General features: G+C 39.1%; 1 protein-coding gene across 2 annotated transcripts in view; it reads left to right on the top strand.

Moving 5' to 3' along the window:
- Positions 1-23,313, top strand: part of LOC118628249 (doublecortin domain-containing protein 1-like) — a 74,680-nt gene that overhangs the window by 39,257 nt on the left and 12,110 nt on the right. Inside the window, exons 6-7 of one of the 2 annotated variants that reach the window (XM_036259087.1) lie at positions 12,056-12,149; positions 16,578-17,025. In XM_036259087.1, the coding sequence (XP_036114980.1) occupies positions 12,056-12,149; positions 16,578-16,588 (105 nt within the window). In that variant the 3' untranslated portion in view covers positions 16,589-17,025. Of the gene's footprint in view, positions 1-12,055; positions 12,150-16,577; positions 17,026-23,313 lie in introns of those variants that run through there. The other variant, XM_036259086.1, reaches the window with a different exon arrangement.

Genomic DNA, 23,313 nt, shown 5'->3' with positions numbered 1-23,313 from the left:
GGAAGGCTTCTGGGGGTTTAACTGCTTTTTATAGAAATAGTCAACTTGTTTTCAGCCCTACTTGTTAGAAGAAATGGAGGCTCAACTTTCAGAGCCTTTTGGGGGTTCTGAAATACAAAGCAAGTTTACTTCTGCTAGCTTAAGTTTTAACATTTCTGGTTTGTTAAATCATTTATCACTTAATTATCTCTCCTCTGGCTTCCAGAATTTTTATTATTGGTGTCTCCTTTCTAATTCATTCTCTCTCTCTCTCTCTCTCTCTCCCTCTCTCCCCACCCCCTCTCATGCATGTGCCAAGTGTCCATCCTTTTTTTAATCCTCACTCAAGGATATTTTTCCATTGATTTTCAGAAAGAGTGGGAGGTAGGGAGAGAGAGAGAGAAAGAGAAACATCGATGTGAGAGAGACACACCGATTGGTTGCCTCCCTCACTAACCCAACTAGGGCTGGGAATCGAACCACAACTGAGGCTTGTGTCCTTGACTGGAATTGAACCCGCGATTCTTCGGTCTGAGGGCTGCCACTCTAACCACTGAGACAAACTGGCCAGGACAAATGTTCATCTTTTATTTAACATTGATAAAGTGGTTTTTTTAAAGATGAAAAGGTAATTATAATATTCTCTTCCCTCTCAGTGGGTTGTTTTGCCCAGTCTCTTTGGGGTTTGTATACCCCACTTTGTAAAACATAGTTTTGAGCCACTTGAATGAGAACAGAATACTTTCTTTTGTCACCTGAAGGCAACATATATTTATTGCAGGCAAAGGTCTGCAGTGTTTCTCAAGGTATGGTCCACAGACTACCTGCAACAGAATCATCTGGGCTCTGTGCTAAACATTCAGGCTTCTGGGTCCCACTCCAGGCTACTGAATTAAGAATGTCTTGAGTATGGGGCCTGAGAATTTGAATTTCAACAAATGTCTCCAGATGGTTTCTAATTCAACTAAAGTTTGAGAACTCTTGTTCTGATGTTCTAAAATCTTCAAGCTTACTAATTCAAGACTTCATAGATTTCTTGTTTGTTCTCCTATACTATTCATGTGGTTTAAGAAAAAGATAGTTGTGTGACAGAGAAAACAGGTTATGGGAAATTAGATCACTGATTGCTAGATTAGAACTAGTGCAGGGAGTTCAGAAATCAGAAAGAAGAAAATGTCTACAAGTTAGCAGGAAGGGAGTAGTCTGTGTGTAGCAAGTCTCAGAAAAAAACAGGTATTCCCTTAGTATTTGTATATAAGCATATTTTGTTATAATGACTTTTTTCTGTTATTTCTGAAAAATCACATAAATGTTAAAGGAATTACTCATGTATGACTGTCAAGGTATAAATAAATAATAGACTTTTTCAGATGTCTTTAAACCAGAGGAAAGTCTGGACATAGAAATTGGCAATAAGCACATAAAAAGATGCTCAACATTACTGATCATCAAAGAATGCAAATTAAACCCACACTGAATTACCACACACATACATTAGAATGGCTAAAATTAAAAAAGATTGACAAGCCCTGGCCAGTTTGGTTCAGCCGTTGAGTGTTGGCCTGCGGACCAGAGAGTCCTGGGTTCAGTTCCCACCAGGAAAACGTACCACACACACACACACACACAAAAAAGGACTGACAATAGTAAATACTGTAAATTTAGATATTGTCAGTATAGTAGATAGTGAAAATCTGGAGCTACTGGAGGTCTCACATATAGCTAATGAGAATGCAAAATGGTATAGCCACTTTGCAAACCAGTCCGGCAATTTTTTATAAAAAAACATACACTTACCACTCATTCTAGCAACCCTTTCCAAGGTACAGTAAATCCTCACTTAATGTTGTTGATCGATCCTGCAACTTGAAGCAAAACGACCTACAGTGAAACCAATTTTACCATCAGCTGATTGATAGAAACAAGAGTTAAGTTCTTAGGGCATCTCATCAATTTTATAATGTTGAATAAAATTGTGTATTTGAGGACCTGTTGTAGTTACCCAGGAGAAATAATACATGTCACACAAAGACTTCTAGGTGAATGTTCTAACTAGTTTTATTCATAATAGTCCCAAACTAGAAACAATCCAAAAATGTCCATCAATAAAGTGAATGGATAAACACTTTGTAATATATATCCATACCAAAAAATACTCTTCAGGAATAAAAAGAAACAAACATTGTGATAAATAAAAGAAGCCAGATATAAAATACCATTTATATGAAACTGTAGGACAGACAAAACAGTGGTTGCCTGGGGCCAAGGGTACTGAATCGTGATTGAGAAAGAGCACGAGGAATTTTGGGGAGTAATGGAAATATTCTATATCTTGACTGTGGGGGTGGTTACACAGAAACCTTTTTTCTACCTGCATTGAATGGTGCACTTAGAATAGATAGAGTTTATTTCTTGTAAATTATACATTAAATAAAAGATTTAAAAAGCAACAAAAATAACAAGATTAGAATTATGAAAATGTAAACGTAATCTGGGCTACTTAATTATTCTTAAGAAGAGGTCAGTTAAGTATAAAATATCCAAGGAGTATATATTAGTAGATTATTTAGAAAATCTCCTCTGGTTATCTACTTCTCATTCACATTTTATTAATAAAATGCCAGAATACCTACATTTCAAATTCATAGGAAATAAATTGCTTTTACAAGTCATAGTCATGTTCATTACCAGTAAGAGCAAGTAACTGGATTTGGTGTGCATTCTATAATCTACTTTTATGAGAATATGATAAATAACAGGCCAGTAAATTTATCTCCAGGATTTATTCAGAAAAGTACCTTTAAGCTACTTAATAAGATGGGTATAAATTCAGCCCAATCTCCTGGCATCTTCAGGTTAAACTAATGATCATAACTTTTATTGTTAGACATTTTTAAATGATGGTCTTAGCAGAGACTTATGCCAAGTACCTTTTGTTACATTTTAATTTTTTGAAAATTCATGATGTATTTGGCTGTCTTTCAGTTAGCAAAAAAAACAAACAAAAAAACACAAAGAAAGAAAAGTGTGTAAAAAAACCAGATTCCCTTTCTCAATATATTCATGATAAATTGTAGTTAGCTTTTAATGGACAAGTAATGATGAAATATTTTTAGTAATACAAAGAGTTAAAGAATTTATTTCATAATTATCTATTTGTTTTCATAGTTTTCAGCTTGCTAAATTTCTTCTAAAATTCTTCTGTAGGTTCTAAATGAAATGGTTTGCTTCTTGGGTTTATATACTGAATACTGTCATATTTTCTGAACAATTATTAAGTTAGCTGAAGAAATTTTTCTCATTTGAGGAACTTGGGCCAAAAAGTATTTTCCCCCTTCTATCAGTAAAAATGACTTCATTTGTAAATAACAGAAAAATTCTGATTTAAAAAACTTAAGTAAAAAGAAAGCAAGAAATTCAAAAGTAGGGCAATTCCATGCGTAATCCAACAGGATTCCAGTTATAGTCTCAATAATGTTTTAGATTTCATGCTCTTTCATACATTGCTTACAGGATGGCTGCTACACAGCCAGGTATCACTTTGTCCAGAGGCAGAAAAGGATCATTTCTTCCATGTCACTGAAGAAGCGTTTAGAAGCCCCTTCTCATGTCTCATTGACCAGAACTTACATCATGTGTCCACCCCCAAACTGACAAGGGACATGGGACCACCATAATTAACTTAGATCAGTCAAGAAGATTGTAGCCCTTCTTGAGTCGAAAGGGGCAAGGGTGAACCTTTAAATTCAGGAGAGCAAGGATGAGGTAGAGAATGGGTATTAGGAAGACAACCAAGATAATTGCTATAAATGTGAAGAGGTTTTTAAATTTTATTTCCTAAGGGCACTACTTGGTGAGTGCTCTGGTACTAAAATAAATTAGTTTTATTTGAAAAAACATTTTTTCTAGAATCACACATACTTTAGTTATAGCATAATTTTATAAAATCAGAATTTTATTTGCTAGGTTTATCACAAATCTTATTTGCTAGGTTTATTAGACTGTTAACAATAGAAAATTTATGGTGAAATGAATGTAAATTAGATATAATATGTATTAACTTTCACTCATTCATTCATTAATAATATTTTCTTGACTACTTATGTCTGTCAAAACACTGGATAAAGTAGTGAGTGAAATGAGCCATAGTCCTCCATGTTCTCATGGAACATTTTGTCTAGTGGTAGAAAAAGACATTTGTAAAATAGTGACATAATTAAATGGGGAATAGGGGGCACAAGGAAGTCTTCTGAGAGGAGATACGCAGGACTTATCTGGGTACATATGGGAGATATTGAGGATGCTAACCTTTTCAAGCAGAGAGTTCAGTGTATGAAAATACTCAATGACAGCGTGAGCAGGACAAATTTCATTAATTGAAAGGTGAGTATATGATGGAGAGAATATTCTTATAGGACAGTTTAGAGGTTTTTACCTTTTTTCTTCACCAAAGAGCAGTGAGAAGTGTAATGGGTTTTAGTTAGGATTGGAAGGAGATGGCAAACCAGATTTATGTTTTTAAAAAATCACTTTGGTACTCAGTGAAGAACGAATTGGTTGGGCCAGATAGATGCAAGGAGACTATTAGTTAACTGCTGCGGGAGTCCTGGCAACAGATGATAATAGCTTGGATGAGAGTGTGGTAGTAGAAATGGAGAAAGTGGATTGATTTCTAAGATTTTTTTTTTCCAGAAGATAAAATCAACAGGCCCTGATAATAACTTGGATATATGAGGTGAGGGGCACTGAAGTGTTAAGGATATTAAGGATGACTTTTAAGTTTCTGGTTTCTACTTCTGGGTGGATGGAGGTACTTTCCCTAAGATACAAGAGAAAAAGACTGGGCTTGAAGGAGAAGAGCAGGTATTCAGGGATTCAGTCTTGGACATGCTGATTTTGAGGGATCTTTGAGCTGTTTTAAGTGGAGATATTGACATATCAATCTGCAAGTTGTAGGTATGTAGATGGAAGATAAAACATTGGGGCATTGCTTAGATTGCTTTAAGAAAGAATTTAGAAGAGAAATAAAGGAAATAATGAACACATGGGACTACATCAAATTAAAAAGCTTCTGTACAGCAAAAGAAACAACCATCAAAATGGAAAGGGAATCCACTATATGGGAGAGCATAATTGCCGATGATGCATCAGATAAGGGGTTAATTTCCAAAATATATAGAGTACTTGTACAATTCAATAAAAGGAAGACAAAGAACCCAATTAAAAAATGGGCAGAGGACCTAAATAGACACCTCTCCAAACAGGACATACAAATGGCCAAGAGAGATATGAAAAAAATGTTCAACGTGACTAATCATCAGAGAGATGCAAATTAAAACAACAATGAGGTATCATCTCACACCTGTCAGAATGGCCGCCATCAACAAATCATCAAACAAGTGTTGGCGAGGGTGTGGAGAAAAGGGGACTCTAGTAAACACTGCTGGTAGGAATGCAGACTAGTGCAGCCACTATCGAAAACACTATGATGTTACCTCAAAAAGTTAAAAATTGAACTGCCATTTGACCCAGTGATCCCACTTCTAGGAATATACCCTAAAAAGCCTGAAACACCAATCAGAAAGACTATATGTACCCCTGTGTTCATAGCAGCACTATTTACAATAGCTAAGATCTGGAAACAACCCAAGTGTCCATCAGTAGATGAGTGGATAAAAAAGCAGTGGTACATGTACACAAAGGAATACTATGCAGCTGTCAGAAAGAAAGATCTCTTATCTTTTGAGATGACATGGAGGGACCTGGAGAGTATTATGCTAAGCGAAACAAGCCAAGCAGAGAAAGACAAATATTACATGATCTCACTTATTTGTGGAATATAATGAACTAAACAAACTGATGAAAAAAAATGACCTAGAGACATAGAGGTAGGGTACAGACTGACAAACCTCAGAAGAGGAGTTATTGGGGGGGGGAGATAAACCACAGAACTTATATGCATGTATGCATAACCAATGGACATAGACAACAAAGCTGTGGATGAGGCGGGGGGATGGGGAGGAGGATGTCAATGGGGGAAAAAAGGAGAAACATCTGTAACAAAAATAAATTAATAAAAATAATTTAAAAAAAGAATTTAGGGTAAGGCAGGAAGAGGGGTAGGACTGATGTTGAAGAACTTAAGTGAATGAATAGAGAAAGATGAGCTTTTGAAGAAGACAGAGAAATCAGGAGAATAATTGCTTGATTATCATATTTCAGAATTCAAGGGAAAAGAGGGTTTAAAGAAAGAGGAAGTGGTCAAATTTTATTCAGAGACCAAAATAAGTGAGAATTAAGAACACGTCCTTTGGATTTGTCAACGTGGTTGTCTTTGGTAATTTTTGTGAGAGTTATTTCAGTAAAATGATCCTGTAAACCAGACTGGGGTGGCCTGAGAATGAACGGGAAGAAAGGAAGTGGAAACAAAGACCATGCACAAATCTTTTAGGAGACTTCATTGTGAAGGGGGGAAGTAGCTAGAGGGAGATATGGGGTATGGGAAGATTAACATTTAATATAGGAAAGACTTGATCGTGTTTAAGTGTTGGGGGGTGGGGGGGACTAGTTAAGAAAGAGTAGTTGAATATACATATGAGAAAAAAAATGATGGATAATGTATACTGCTGTAAAAGCTGAAAGCAAATGTAATCAAATGTATAGGTTGAATATTGGCCTTAGAGAGCAACTGGAACTCTGGTAATTATAACTAGAGGGTAAAAGAAGAGGATGGGTGCAGGAGTAGGTAGGCTTGTAGCTGTGGTAGCTTGAAGACAATGAGTCAGTTTTCTCTCTGATGTTGGAGATCATGCCATCTGCTAAATATAAGGAGGGAAGTAGGGGAGAGGAGGCTGGATGGGGGCAAATAGAGCTGAGATAGTTTGAAATATTCATTATGGTGAGTGCAAGAGAGACTTGACAAAATAAGTGAAATAGAGTGACTGGGCTGTACTGAGGCAACACGGAGCTTGGTGACCTTGAATAATAGTAATGCTGCTCCGGCAGGTTTGGCTCAGCGGTTAGAGCGTCAGCCCGTGGACCAATGAGTCGCAGGTTCGACTCCGGTCAAGGGCACGTACCTTGGTTTTAGTTCTTCCCTGGCCCGTGTCCCTCTCTCTTCCTTTCTCTCTCTATCTCCCTCCCACTCTACCTGCAGATAAATAGGAAAAAAAAATCCTCGGGTAAGGATTAAAAAAAAAAAGGTAATGCTGATGTGTTCATCCGTGCAACTCTCTTCAGGAGCACCAGGTTCTTGGTGTGTGAGGGAAGATGGTACACTTGAACGGCAGGATCCCCAGGGAGACAGGGTTGTTGGTTTGCTTTGTTTGTTCAACAAGAGGGTTGAGGAGACATTCTCTTGAAATACTATTGTAAGTAATGCCACTTTCCGAACTTGAGATTGTGTGATATGAGAGAATAAAATCACACCACTTGAGAGGGCTTTGGGAAAAATGACCAAACTCAGGGGAAAGCCTGGTTTCTTTTTTTTTTTATCCTCACCCTAGGACATTTTTCCATTTTTTGTTCAGATAGAGTGGGAGGGAGAGAGAGAGAGAGAGAGAGAGAAACATTGACGTGACAGGGACACATTGAGTGGCTGCCACCCACACGACCAACCAGGGCCGGGGACAAACTGCAACCGAGGTACGTGCCCTTAGCAGGAAATGAACCTGGGTCTCTCTGGACCGCAGGCCGGCACTCTAAGCTCTAACCACTGAGCCAAACCAGCCAGGGCAAGCCTGGTTTCTTTTAAAAGAGGTTGAGTGTCTAGTCAATTTTGTCAACCAGGACAAGCATTTTCAGAGGGCACAATGAAAAGGGTTTAGACATGGGTGGAGGAGTTGAGGCTAATGTATAAAGGACAAGAAAACAGAGAATTTTATGTGAACAGTGATGCAGTAGACCAGGAGTAGCCAAACTTCCTGTAAAAGGCCAGGCAGTAAGATCTCTAGCAACTACTCTACTCTGTAGCTGTGGCGTGAACATAGCTGTAGAAAATATATAAATAAACAGTGTGGCTGTTTTTCAAGAAATCTATTTTTGTGGGCTCTGAAATTTGAATTTTATATTTTGACAGTGCAACAAAAAATTATTTTTCTTTTGATCATTTCTTAACAATAAAAAATGTACAAAGGATCCTCAGCCCACAGGCCATGTGGAAAAGGGCTGTGGCCAGAATTAGCCTGGGATGTGTGGTTTCCTGACCCTTGCTGAAGAGAGCGTGTGGGGAGGTGTAGATCAGGGCTTCCACTTCTGGACATTGCTTCATAAAAATATCTTAGCAGACATCAAGGTTCTCTGTCTTTGAGGAGGACATCATTGTTGAATCTGATGGCTTGTTGATGTGGCTCGCTTGGCCTTCAGCGATGCTGAGCTAAGCATGCTCTCTCACTTGGACTGGTCATGGCAAACCAGAGGCTGGAGATTGTGTAACCACACCACCTCCTCGGTGGCCATTCCAGAAACTGCAAACTATGTCATATGTGCCTGGGGGTGGAGGTGGTTCCCAGCACGGGAACCAAATAGAGTAAACTAAAAAGAGTTTGTGGACAATCTCTTCCCAGGTGTTTATCAAGAAGAGCCTGGTTTTGCAGCATGATGATTTTGAATTTCACTACCAGAAGGGTTCTTTGCAACCTAAATACTAAGAAATTAATGGAATGTGAATTTGTAAAAGTAATATTTTAACAAGTTTAACAGTTACAGATGAGTGGAAATGGTATTTTAATTAACCTTAATATTACAGCAAGATGGCATCATTAAATATTTTTCAATTGTTAAACATAAGAACGACCTTGCAAGTAGAGGCTTCATTCCAGGGCTTCTGACAGACATTTATGCTGATACTAATTCATACCACTGATAATTTACTGTGCGGAAATGACTGCTGAAGGTTGGCATTGCTTAAACACTGCAAGGACCTTACATTCTGAAAACGGGAGAGAGTGACAGTGTGGCTGATACATTGTTAATTTCTACTATCTGGTTTCCTAATGCCAGTTTTTAAGCTCATTTAACTCTTAAAACTTGGCTTGTACAAACATTTTTACTGGTGTGTTAGCACAATGAAAAGAGGAGACTTTGAGTTAGAAAGCCATGTGATTTTACTTGACTGACTTTAAGACCTAAAAGCAACAATATTTGAAATAATTTTTTTTAAACCCTTGAGATTTTAATTGAAGTAAATGGGACAATCTTTAAATAGCTCATATCTTACTTAGTTTAATTGGTAAATGATAACCTTGGAGAATATTTAAATGTTTGAAACTTCACTAGTAACTAGGGAATATAATTTGTATAAAAGGGCTGTGTTAGATTTTTAAAAAAATGTATCTTTATTTTTGAAAGTATTACAGATGTTCCCCCCCACACACACTGACACCCTCCTTTCCTCCCCCAGCCCGCTCCACCTGCACCTTCACTGCCCTGTCTGGTCCACTGGTTATGCATGTATGCATACAAATTCTTTGGTTTATCTTTCTCCCGCCCCCTTCCCTCTGAGGTTTGTCAGCACTTTTAAATAATCGATTTGTAGAATGAAGAGAGAACTAAACACAAAGAATGAGAAGATCAAGAATGTGGGAAACTTAAGAAGAGGCTGCATCTGTTTAGAGTCTATGGGACCAACTGTAGATTCTCCACAGTATTCAGAGATGGTTGGCTAAGGGAGGATGTGTGATGAATTATCTCCCGTGAGTATTTCTGTCAGTGAGGGTGGTAGTGGTGAGGGTGGTGAAAGGACAGTCTTTGGGCACAAAGTCACATGGAAGAAAGTGACCAACAGGAGAATTTTGCTAGTTAGAGGCCAACTGTGTTAATTACTTAAAGTATTAAAAAAACAAAGAAACTATAAGGGTGTATCCTATGCCAATGTCGGTCAATATGTTCCACTCTCCTTTCTGTCTCAAGTCGCAGACAAAACACCAGTTCATTTTCTGATACCTTCTCCTGTGTATTTTGCATATTCTTTTCAGGCATCTTAGGTGAACTTGCATGTAGCAGTCACTAAAGAAATTTACCCAAGAGAGTGGGAGGGAAGGCCGGAAGACTAACGTTTAATATTTAGAGAGTCACCAGGGTTATTACATTTGTTAACTGGGTAGCAAGGACCAATCCCAGCCATGGGCAAGTGGGCTAAGGGGTGGTAGGGGCAGTGATACCAGAGGGGCTGTTTCAAGTTAAGGAGCATCATGTCTGACTTTGAGGAGACATGGCATTGGCCAGGAAATGAACTGTAGTGGTACACTCCAGGTGGACAGATTAGAGGTCAATGGATTTTCTCCACATAACAGCATGTACAGTCATGTGTGAAGCACATTGCAAGTATGTGGTTATTTAACAAGGTAGAGCACCGATATTGCGAATATTTCCTTCATAAATTAAAGGGTGCAAGATAATTCCAATACCTTTGAAAGAAACAGCAGCAATACACAGTTTCTGAAGACTTGCCCAAAGCTCTGGATTGCAGCTAGTGTGCAAGAAATGCACAATCCGCCCTGGCCAGTTTGGCTCATTGGTTAGAGCGTCGGCCTGCGGTCCGGAGAGACCCGGGTTCGGTTCCCGCTAGGGGCACGTACTTCGGTTGCAGTTTGTCCCCGGCCCTGGTTGGTCGTGCGGGTGGCAGCCACTCGATGTGTCCCTTCATGTCGATGTTTCTCTCTCTCTCTCTCCCTTCCTCTCTCTCTATCTGTACAAAAATGGAAAAATATCCTCGGGTGAGGATAAAAAAAAAAGAAATGCACAATCCAGTGATGCCTATGAGAGTGTGTGGCACATGGGAACATTACTGGTCATGTTTAAGGTTAGAATAAAGGCTGAGAACATCTGATATAGTAAAGGCTGATATAATCCAGGAAAGGCCAATTTGTCAAATTAAATTTGTCAGTTAAATACTTGCCATTTAATTGCAGCATAGCACTCGAGGAAGATCAGAGCACTTGATAAACCAGATTAATCAGTCTTTGAAAGTTGTTCTCCAAACTGAAAAGAAAGTACAACTTGCCTCAAAGTACACGTTAAACTCCTTAAATAAGTCCATTGCCACAAAGAAAATGACTTGGTTTGGCTAGGACTAGGATTGCAGGCTTCAATTTTAAAGAAGTGATTCAAGGGGCCGAAATGGAGGTGGTGGTATCAGCAATGGAAAAATGTTCTTCTTACCATATGATCATATAACAAACATTGTCCTTCAGTAGTTCTTGGTTATGTATGCAAAACCAATAATATATTATAGCAATGAATAGTAAAAATGGAAGACAAAATACTTTCAATTCGGATTTGGAATATATTATGTACTTTTAAGTAAGATGAATTTCACGTTTTGGGAGTCACTTCCAAAAGACTAATAGAACCTGCCCCAGGTTACCTGATACTCTTCACCCTTCCTGTCACTTTAATTTTTCTCACCTTGTGAGTAAAACTTTCACTCCCACTGATGCTTGTGTAAGTCTTCCCTGATGTTGGAAAGGTGATTCTTACACCTTAACAAGGGCTACATCAAGAGCAGGTGGAGACATTACAATATTAAGAAAAGAGCTTGAGCATATTAGAAACTTATGAAAGTGAAGTTCTTGTGACTCAGGCTCGTGGAAAACCTTGAAATGTGGTTTATTACTTCCATGTTTTAGTACCTCAATAATAGAAATTGTCAAGGTGAACTGTGATCCGACTTTATTTGTACTTTAAGACACTTGGAAAGAATTTAAGCTAAAGAGAGTACCTTAAAATCTAATTGAAAAAGTAATGTCCTCTCATTGTAAAATAAATGGAAAAGATAGAAAATAGCAAGAATAATATAAAAATCCCCCAGACTTCTGCCATTTATTAAATAGTGTGTAACCACTTTTTAATACTTGTTGCATCTCTTTTCTCTTTTTTATTAATGTTTGTGTGTTTTTAAAATACAATTTTAACTGCCTTTTTTCATGTTAGAAACATTTTATAAATCGTTACATTTCATTTTATAATATAATTGTTAATTGCGATGTTGTATCGAAAGGATTCTAAATGTGTATATAATTTAGCCAGAGCTCACTCTGATAAATTATTTATAGGTTTGATTTTTTTTTCTGTGTAGGTTTTAGATACTTGCACAATGAGATTGAACCTAAATTCACCAGCCAGATATCTTTTTGATTTGTATGGCAGAAAAATTAAAGATATTTCAAAAGGTAAGTGGCAAAGATTTTGTAGACTAGATGATAATATCATGAAAGGCATTTCTATAATTTTGTTTTTACTTTATACATTTAAAAGGAAAACATATAATGAAACAGTTTAATTATAAAATTATAACATGAATAATATATCTTTCTTATACAAAGGGAAATCATGAAAGGGCATTAAGATATTTTGGAATCTTTTATTTCGACATGTTTTAGTCCATTTGTGCTGCTATAGTAAAGATACCATAGACCAGGTGGCTTCAACAATAAACGTTTATTTCTCACAGTTACCAAGGCTGGTACCAAGATCAAGGTACCAGAAGATTCAGTGTCTGTTTAGGGCCCGTTTTCTGATTCTTCTCACTGTGCCTTTCTGTGGTAGAAGGGGCAAGGGTGATTTCTGGGGTCTCTTGTATAATGACACTAATTGCATTCAGGCGGGCCCCACCCTCATGGCCCAATCATCTCCAAATACCATCTCCTTCGGGATTAGGTTTTAACATATGGATTTGTGTGTGTGTGTGTGTGGGGGGCACAAACATTCACACTATAGCACAGAACAAGCTTAAATTAAAAAAAAAAAAAAATGATGGGTATTTTAACCTTGGTAAACCATAACCTAGTAAACAAAACCAATTGCTAAATTTTCATAATTTAACACTTTCTTTGGTATAAACTTTCAAAGGAAAAATGAGAAAGTGTGCTACTGTATGCACAGAGATTTTTAAAATGTTTAGGTTACCCTCTACAGGTTCTTTAGAAGTTGTGATATGCGCTTTAAAACAATTTTATTCTATATTTTTGTGAAAACATGAGACCTCCATCTTTATTTCTAAAGGCACTGATTTGCTAGTCTCTGAAAGCAAAAATTACTATGAATTCCACATCTGTACTACTATTAAATTACCATTAGTAGTAATTACCACTATTAGTTTATTTTTTTAGAATTTACTTTTTTTTTTGTTCAGGTAGAGTGGGAGGGAGAGAGAGGAACAGAGAGAGAGAAACATCGATGTGAAGGGACACATCGAGTGGTTGCCACCTGCACAACCAACCAGGGCCGGGGACAAACTGCAACCGAGGTACATGCCCTTAGCGGGAACCGAACCCGGGTCTCTCAGGACCGCAGGCCGACGCTTTAACCGCTGAGCCAAACCAGCCAGGGCTAGAATTTACTTTTTATTACTTTAATAGCAATTACTATTTTTTTTAATAGTGCTACTACCAGCACTATTAAATGTGCTGTTGTTACAGGCCTATCATTTAATCTAAACCTTAATTCCATATACCAGAAGAGGGCCAAATATGAAGTGGCATAGTCTGCCTGCAAGGCCACTGTTAGTGATTTTAGGATATGACTATATGGAATACTACCCTTTGTTTCTAATATCTTTTCTATCATGTATCACCGAGGTACGTGCCCTTAGCGGGAACCGAACCCGGGACTCTTGGGTCTGCGGGCCAACGCTCTAACCGCTGAGCTAAACCGGCCAGGGCTAAACTTATCTTTATTGTTGCATGTATTACAGATGTTCCTTATTTTTCCCCTATTGATCCCCTCCTCCTGCCTTTCCCCACACTGTTATCTGTATCCATTGGTTATGCATATATACATATAAGATCTTTGGTTTATTTCTTCTCACTCCCACCCCCCTTCCCTTTGAGGTTTGTCAGTCTAACAACCAGTTTGTACTTCTTACTCCCTTCACCTTTTTCACCCATTTCCCCAACCCTCCTCCCATCTGGCAACCAACACAATGTTCTCTGTATCTATGAGAATGTTTCTGTTCTGCTTGTTCATTTTGTTTGTAGATTCAATTGTCAATAGATATGTATTCATTGCCATTTTGTTTGTTCATATTTTTTATCTTTTACTTTAAGAAGACCCTTCAACATTTCGTATAATAATGGTTTGGTGGTGATGAACTCCTTTAGCTTTTTCTTGTCTGGGAAACTCTTTATATGGCCATCAATTCTAAATGACAGCATGGCAGGATAGAGTAATCTTGGTTGTAGGTTCTTGCTTTTCATCACTCTGAATATTTCTTGCCACTTTCTTCTGGCCTGCAAAGTTTCTTTTGAGAAATCAGCTGACAATCTTATGGGACCTCCCTTGTAGGTAACTAACCGCTTTTTTTTTTTTTATCCTCACCCGAGGATATTTTTCCATTTTTTGTACAGATAGAAACTGGCCAGGGCCTAACCGCTTTTCTCTTGCTGCTTTTAAGATGCTCTCTTTGGCCCTGACTGGTTTGGCTCAGTGGTTAGAGCATCGGCCTGCGATCCAGAGAGACCCGGGTTTGGTTCCCGCTAAGGGCACGTACCTCAGTTGCAGTCTGTCCCCGGCCCTGGTTAGGTCATGCAGTTGGCAGCCACTCGATGTGTCCCTTTCAGGTCAATGTCTCTCTCTCTCTCTCTCTCTCTCTCTCTCTCTTTCTCCCTCCCTCTTGGGGTTCATCTTGTTTGGGACTCTCTGTGTTTCCTGGACTTGTATGTCTATTTCCTTCATCAAGTTAGGGAAGTTTTCTGCCATTATTGTTTCAAATAGGTTTTCAATTTCTTGTTCTCTCTCTTCTCCTTCTGGCACCCCCAAGGTGCAAATGTTGGCATGCTTGAAGTTGTCCCAGAGGCTCCTTATGCTATCTTCATTTTTTTTTATTCTTTTTGCTGTTCTGATTGGGTGTTTTTTGCTTCCTTATATTCCAAATCGATGGTTTGCTTCTTGGCTTTACCTACTCTGCTATTGATTCCCTTTAAATTATTCTTTATTTCAGTTAGTGCCTCCTTCATTTCTGACTGTGCATTCTTCATTTCTGACTGGTCCTTTTTTATGCTCTTGAGGCCCTCACTAAATTCATTTAAGTTCTCACTAAGTTCATTAAGCATCCTTATAAGCAGTATTTTGAACTCTGCATCTGTTAGGTTGCTTATTCCCATTTTGCTTACTTCTTTTCCTGGAGTTTTGTTCTGTTTTTTAATTTGGGACCTGTTTCTTTGTCTTCTCATTTTGGCTGCCTCCCAGTGTTTGTTTCTGTGTTTTACTTAACAAGAGGTATGGGGCTAGCTGAGACCAGATACTGCTTGTTTGAAAGAATTTAGGAAAACCTGAAGCAGGATCCAAGCCAGGCCAATCCTATGGTTAATCAAGTGGCAACAGCTTGGGTGGGCCTGAAAGTTGGGTGGGGCGGGGCCTCAGGGAATTACCAGGGCGGGGCTACCAGTGTGAGCCAGGTTGCTGGAGTCCCAGATATGGTGACTGTCTGCCGCCCCAGGGAAGGGCTCACCAAAGGAACAAAGGCCCTGACAGCAGTTTGTCCCAGAGAAAGCCCCCTCTCCAGTCCTTACTCCAATGCCAAACAGCTCAGTTCTTCCCCATATGTCTCTGCCTCCCCTTCAGCTTAGAGGGAACAAGTCCAAGTAAGTCCATGTGTAGGTCTCTTAAGAGGAACTGCCTGGGGCTCCAGCCGCCTCAGCCTCCCTGAGCCTCAGTTCCTGCTGGTTTTTCCAGCCAGAAGTTATGGGGACTTCTGTTCCTGGCACTGAAACCCTGAGTGGGGCACCTGGTGTGGGATGGGGAGCCCCTCACTCCTCAGGGAGGACATTCCCAGCCAAGGTGTTTTCCTGATTTTTATCAGCCACACGTGGGTGTGGGACCAGCCCGTCCGCCTCCGCCCCTCCTACCAGTCTCTATGTGGCTGCCTCTTTAATTCCGTAGTTGTAGGACTTCCATTCAGCTTGATTTCAGGTGATTTTGAATGATGGTTGTTCTGTAGTTTAGTTGTAACTTTGATGTGGTTGTGGGAGGAAGGGATACTGCATTTACCTACTCTGCCATCTTGACTGGAAGTCATTTATTTATAACTCTTAAACAATAAGGTTGCTAAGGATTATATATGTGTGTGCATTCAGAAAATAAATCTATTTTTTTGGTTATTTTAAATATTTGTATTAGATAATTATTTTTAATTAGGAGTTTTCATCTGAAGATTTCAAAGTACTTGTAGAAACTTACCCATTATCTAGAAGCATTAGATAGTTATTTTCTTGTAAGATGTATGTAACACAGGAAATCCTTCTTTATGATTTTTTCTTTCTTTGAGGGGTGGGGAGAGTATCACTATTAAAGTTGACTTCTTGTTTGTTTGTGTTTTTGCATTTTTATCTCCTCCCCCCCATCAGGCTGGCTAAAATTTTTTTTGTGATCAACAATATCATATAATCATTCTTAAACTTTCATTACTAAAATAAATAACTTATTTTGTTAAGACCCTATCTAGCTTTCAGTTACTTCCAGCTCACCTAAAATTTTAGATTTGAGTTCATTGCTAGGATTGAAACTATAAGGAACCCTGGTTAAGATGAAAGATTTATATTTAGAAAGTTGATTTTCCCCCCATTCCAAATGTGGTATAACAAAATTACTTATCAAAACAGAAAATCTCTAACTCTGAGGTGTGATACTTCATGGATGCCAGAGGCATTCAGATTCATGCCTCATGCTTCACGTGTCCCAGAAGTGTGCTATTATCACATTTTAATGCATGCCTTGCCCTGTGTTTTTGCATACTTATAAAAGCTTATGCCAGCTGAAATTAGCCTATGCAACTACTAACATGTGGAAGCATAACAGATTCTCTGGACTTAAAATACTTAAAGAAGCTAATCCTTTTGGAGGAACTTCCAGTCTGTAGCACCCTAGTCACTTAACGTTAGGTTTTTGCATTTCTTTTTTCTTTGTTAATATGATTTTGTGCATCAAATGATTGAGTTCCCTAAACTTTTATGTTTGATGGTCTTCTGAATTTCAACTTGGAAAAGGTCAAGTGTTATGTGAAAGTTATCTCTTAATTTAAAAAAATAAATGCTAGTACTCTTATTTGATATCAAACTTTTTTTTTTTTGCTTGCTTGCTTTGTGTTTCAGATCAGAAAAGTCATTTAATAACATAATGTTAAGATCATAGCAATTACTTTTTTGTTGATAAGCATAGATTGGACCAAGGGCTAAAAGTAACCCGATACACACACACAAAATATCTTGTCTGTTACTTCTGTCTTAGAATTCAATATACTTTCAAGTTTTCTTTGAATGCTATGAGAAATGAGCACATTTGATATGACATTAAACTACTTTTACTTTATCAAGTCTAGTAAAACCTTTAACAGCTTATAGGATTTGGACATTTCTTCTGCTTTTAGATTTCTAAATAGAAGATTTTAACAAAGAAATTTATTTTGTTACACGTGGAAAAATTCTTTGATTATGGCTCCTGTATAGATCTATTCTTTCAATAGTAGAAGACAGCTGCCATTGTGTAAAGATGCCATGTTCCTATATATGGTCAACATGCTAGTATAACATCTCTACTAGGATACAATCTATGCATGAAAAATGCATTCTGCAAGATCACTCCCTCCAAAATCATAGGGGGTGGGGAAAATGGAGTTGAGGAAGACCATTAAAAATCTATGCACCTTGCCCTGGCTGGTTTGGCTCAGCGGTTAGAGCATCGGCCTGTGGTCCTGTGAGACCCGGGTTCGGTTCCCGCTAAGGGCGCGTACCTCGCTTGCAGTTTGGCCCCGGCCCCGGTCGGTTGTGCGGGTGGCAGCCACTCGATGTGTTCCTTTCACATCAATGTTTCTCTCTCTCTCTCTGTTCTTCTCTCTCCCTCCCACTCTACCTGAACAAAAAATGGAAAAATGTCCTCGGGTGAGGATAAAAAAAAAAAAAAAAAAATCTATGCACCTTTTGTCTGGCCGGTGTGGCTCAGTTCTTGAGTGTCAACCACTGCACCAAGAGGTCACGGGTTGGATTCCCAGTCAAGACATTGGCCCAGGTTGTGGACCTGATCCCCAGTGGGGAGCATACAGGAGGCGGCCAATCGATGTTTTCTCTCATCGATGTTTCTATCTCTTTCTCCCTCTCACTTCCTCTCTCTCTAAAATCAGTAAAGGAAAAAAAAAATCTGTGCATCTTTAAGACTAGAATGATAACTAAAAGTAATTGTTAACTTAGATAATGTAAACAGCCTGGGTAGGCATCTCGCAGTGCGGCTTCTGAGGATATTAAAGCTGCACAAAAGCAATACTGGAATGTGAGACCACACAGATGGAAATCTGCTTGGATGTTTGAGCCACTGGGGCTCCCTTTAAGGAAGGAAGTGAAACTCCCACAGAGTCACGCGAGGCCAGGAGTGCACCTTTCTGGGAAGAGAGCCCCAGAACAGCATTCAGACGAAGGTCTTTTTTTCTTTCCTGCTCAAGTATAAAATTCTACTCCTACTCTCTTGGCATCCTTTGCCAAGGAAACTTCCATATTGTACTGACATTACTCCCCTGGTTACCAATCATATTCGAGCTGTTAGGTGTTATTGAAACACACTGACAGTGGCAGGACACCTGTAGATGGTGTCGGATTTTGATGGAGTTGTGTAATAACACTCTCATCATCCCTGACATCACCCCACTTCTTGTTTTCATAACTTGTTTGGCTTAATTATTACATATGACGAACCAGAGAAGTCACTCCCCCACTTGAGGAAGAAGATCTCAGTGTCTTAGGAATTTGAAGAGGCTGCTATTTTAATAACCAAACCCTGCTCCTTTGTGGCCCCTTCTCGATCATGGAGGGTAATATGAAGTTTACCCTAGAAGATACTGAGTTAGAATAGTACGTTAATTAACTTGGTGCCAAGGTCATTCTATCACACACTGAACATCCATTTCTTATTCCATTCCTCCCCCAAATTATTCCCAGCAACAGGGTACAAAGTAGCTCTATCCATTCTCTGACCAGTTCTTCAGAGATTCTGCAATGAGAGCAATGACAGGATCAGCATGTTTCAATCACAAAATTTCGATAACATAGAGTTTCCCTGAATCTGAACATTAATGCTTGCCTATTATATATTTATTCTGAAGAAATTAAATTCAAAGAATAAAAATTCCCAAGAAATGAAAATGCACATTTTAAAAGTCTACACGGAAGTGGATTCCAAAATCAAATAATCTTACATTTGTAAGTTAAAACGAATTCAAAGAAATTAAGGTCCTATGTGATTTCTATTCTTCCCAGTGTCAGCCAGATGGCTTCTGGATGCCTGGTTTGAGCTGGAATTTCTCCAGTAGCTACCGTCTGGGCTCCTGCTGTGGGTGTCATCCCTCCGGACCTCAGAAGTTGAGTTGGGTCTACACCAACTTTTCCATGTGCCCTACTTCCAACTGAATGGAAAGATAATCACAGCATCAGCTCCACACCCAGCACATTCAGAGCAGCAGACAATCCTCAGTTTCTAATGTGGCCATTCCTAGCAAAAGGATGTTTCCAGGACCCTGCGTCTGGCATGAGCCAGATCCATGAGACTATCAGTAAAGACCATAGCAGAGACTAAGGGAAGGAAGGCAAAGAAGAGAAAACATCTTTATTTCACTCTTTTCATGAAGCTAATTGATTTATGCTGTTGAGCAGGGCCTGTGACCTGTGACATAACTCACTGGGAAGCAATTTCCCATCAAAACATTAATTGTAGTATTAGGTATTTATAATATCTTGAGGGGAAAATTGACCAGTTCACCCTGTCTCTTCTCTCCAAGAGGCTGCATAAAGTGTTGGTTAAGTGCTCTGAGTCCGGAGCCAGAGTTCATGTTCCACTTATGCCACTTATGGTCTGACCTTGGGCAGATTCTTCACTTTTTCTGAGAGTCAGTTTTCTCATCTGTAAATTAGAGATTATAGTACTTATCTTAATAGGTTGTTGTATGGGTTAAGTGAATTATATGTGATGTCCTTAGAACAAATGCCTGACACTTGGTTAGCATTATATAACATCATTATTATTGCTGGTAATATTATTATTATTATTCTCAAAGAGGGCACTGAGAATGTGGCATCCTTGCAACTTTGGAAGTTTACATTGGTGGCAGACCCAGTCATAAAGACTTGTTTGAGGTACTGGCCTTTCCCTTTGTAAAGTATTCTGAACATCCTCTGTTCTTTCCCTCTGTGTCCCTTGTTTCTGGACCCCGTGCTGAACTGACAGTGGGCTCTGTCTGTGGCACAGCGTCCACTCTGTCTTGGGAGCCCTGTCTGCAGGCCCCGGTCACAGAGGCTGCTACTGTAACAGCCTGTGGTTAGAGAAGTAGTTGAGCCTAAGACACATACTTCACGGGCTCAACTTTCCCCTCCTCTCCGCATCAGTGTCAATTGGAGAACAGCTTTTGCTGAATTTCTGAATTGAATTAGCTGTTCATGTTGAGGCTCCTTAGGTGCCCAGTGAGGACCAATGCCACTGCCATTTCCTCCCGAAGACTTGGTTTTCCTCAGTTCTGAATGCCCCTGACCTTGAGTTCATGCTCTGTCCTCTTTTGCTGCAGCATGTAGGATGTGCCTCTGGGGTTTGTACTCCCCGGAGTTTCCTTCCCGGGCAGGCTGGGGCTGCTCTGTTCGCTGCAGTGGAGTTCTTTCTTTCTTTTTTTTTTTTTTTTACTTTCCCTTTGCTTTCTGGTCCACGCTTGTGTTTTTCTAACATCTTCCTCTAGATATGTTTCTTGTAGGGACTCTCATAGTGAGAGATATGAAGTCAATAAGTTCCTAGTTTGTCAATAGCATCCTTTGTTCAAACCAGTCTTATCCATTTTCACCTCCCTGAGTTAAATAATCGTACCCAGGATGTATTTTCCCACCATCTAACATCTAATTTAGATCTGGCTCTTTGATCTATTATTGTTTTTGCCCAGATCCCTGCAATATAATTTATCTTCCCAAAGCCTTTTCTTAATCTTAGGCCCATACATTTTGAAGATTACTAAATAATTTTTTTTTAGTGTTATGCTAATCTTCCTAGTATCCCATCTCCAATTTGTTCAGATTTTATGTGCATTCTCTATAATTGTCCCGTCCTCAAAAGAGATTCTCCAGTTGTTCTAAGTAAATGTATTCGTAACACAAGTACCACCTCTTTACAGTATTTGGATTCTGGGTGATTGTTGGGAATTTGTTCTCTAAGCCCTTATTTTTATTCTTGCTAGGTTTCACTGGGCCCCAGTTACTGTTTTTGATTTTGTAAGAATTAAAACACTTCCTCTTTTTGTAATAACCTCTTTAAGAGTAGATTTGGATGTGCCTCCGTCACTCTCGCACCTGGCCTTCAGGATCTCAGGGTCTCTTTTTTGTATCTGTCGAGTGTGTAGGCTAAGGTCAGATTGTACCTTCCTTCCAAGGCAATCCCGTTCCTCCCCCAGCTAAATTAGCCCGTCTTTTATTTGTTTTCAAGCATACACTGCTGTATTCTCATCATAAGACTGAAACATATTTTAATTTATTTTTAAATCAGTTTTTAAATTATAGTTGACATACAATGTTATGTGAGTTTTAGTTGTTCAACAGTAACATGTATGTGACTAATGAAGTGATCACCGTGATATATCTAGCAATCTTCATCACCATACTAAGTAATTACAATACCCTTGAGTACTTTCCCTACGCTGTACATTATCCCCGGGGATTAGGGATTTCATAGCTGGAAGTTTGTACCTCTTATTCCCCTTCACCTTTTTCACCCATGTCCCCTCTGGCAACATCAGTTTGTTTTCCGTATCTGCGGGTCTGTAGGATTGAAATGTATTTTTTAACCACTTTACTTTCTTCTTGATTCCTGTAGCAAATCTTATTCCTAGATTTGTAATACTTTCATCAAGTTATTTCTCTACTTAACTGAAGAAGATGGAGAGTTCTCTTTATAATAAATCCACTACCTTTTGGTGGGTGAAGCTGAAGTTGGTGGGTTTCTGAAATTTAGAACCATGATCAAAATGTATGTGTGATAAATAAATTTAGAGTCAACTTGGGTTGGTAGGGGTTACTCTAAAAGCCTGTGGACAGGCTGTAGGCAGCTGGGGTGAGCTCATCCACAGTTCCTTTTTAGCCCAGATGCAGTTCTAAATAACAGAGCAAAGACGAGTTTGAGGGGGAATCTAGTGCTGCCTGCCCGGTCTGGCACTGACAGTCTGCAGACAGGAGCTCACAGCAGCACAGGCAGAACTCAGCTGCCGTCATACTTTAAAGTCCTATCTGCAGATTGGGCTATAAAACACAGAGAAGCAGCAGATATTGTTCCATCATCCAGTGCCGAAAATGATCTAATCTTAGTCTCATATTTACCGTCAGTAACAGGTGAAATTCCCTGAGTGGTTTAAGAGTGAGTTGCAGCCGCTTTCACAGGAAGACAAGCACGGCCAGCCAGGGGTGCTGGGCTTCCACGCCCTCCTCAGTGTACTGAAGCCCTCGTCCACTCCTCCCTGGTTGGCGTTTTCTGAAGGACAAGGCTATCGGAAAACAATCCAGGGACATTTAGCTGCTATGACCCACCAAGCTTAAAATTCTACATAGCCCTTGCCTGTTATAACATTTCTGGCCAACTTCCCCATTTTCCAAGTACGAGCCCTCTGGTAAAAATCCAATGATAACATGGAAAACTCACATAGTCCTTGTGTATGAAATCACCATCAAAGTATAAAGCCACTTAGTCAAGGCCCCTCCACAAGTCTCAGTCTTTTTGTGTTATTTGCTCTCCAAAATTACTTGTATATTGCCTGTGGAAATGTAAAATGGTGCAGCCACTTTGGAAAACAAATTTGGTGGTTCTTCCAAAAGATAAACACAGATAAACATAGATAAAAATAAATGCATGGCCCTGTAATTCAAATCCTAGGTGTATACCCCCAAAGAATTGAAAACGGATCATCAAGCAGGCATATGTACATATGTAATTATAATAGCATTATAGGTAGAAAAGGGTAGAAAAAGGATGTCTGTAAAAGGATGAAAGTGGAAACACATGTGGCATACACATACAATGGGATATTATTCAGCCATGAAAAGGAATGAAGGACTGACAGTGCTTTAATGAGTTCCATCCAGACAGAATGTAGACTGGTGTTTGCCAGGGCCTGGGTGGAAAGGGGAATGAGGAGACATTGCTTAATGTGTAAGGGGTTTTACTTTGGAATGATGGAAATATTTTGGAACAGGATAGAGGTGCTGGTTATTCATTTGGAATGCCACTGAGTTGATCACTTTAAAATGGTTGGCTTTGTGTTATGTGAATTTCACCTCAATAAATTGTTTTAAAAAGAAGTGGAGCAGAACCAATTCACCCCAGTTATTCCACCCA

Source organism: Molossus molossus, unplaced genomic scaffold (assembly GCF_014108415.1).
Source record: "Molossus molossus isolate mMolMol1 unplaced genomic scaffold, mMolMol1.p scaffold_m16_p_13, whole genome shotgun sequence".
Taxonomy (NCBI): Eukaryota; Metazoa; Chordata; class Mammalia; order Chiroptera; family Molossidae; genus Molossus; species Molossus molossus.
This window is presented reverse-complemented; position numbering and strand designations above follow the sequence as displayed.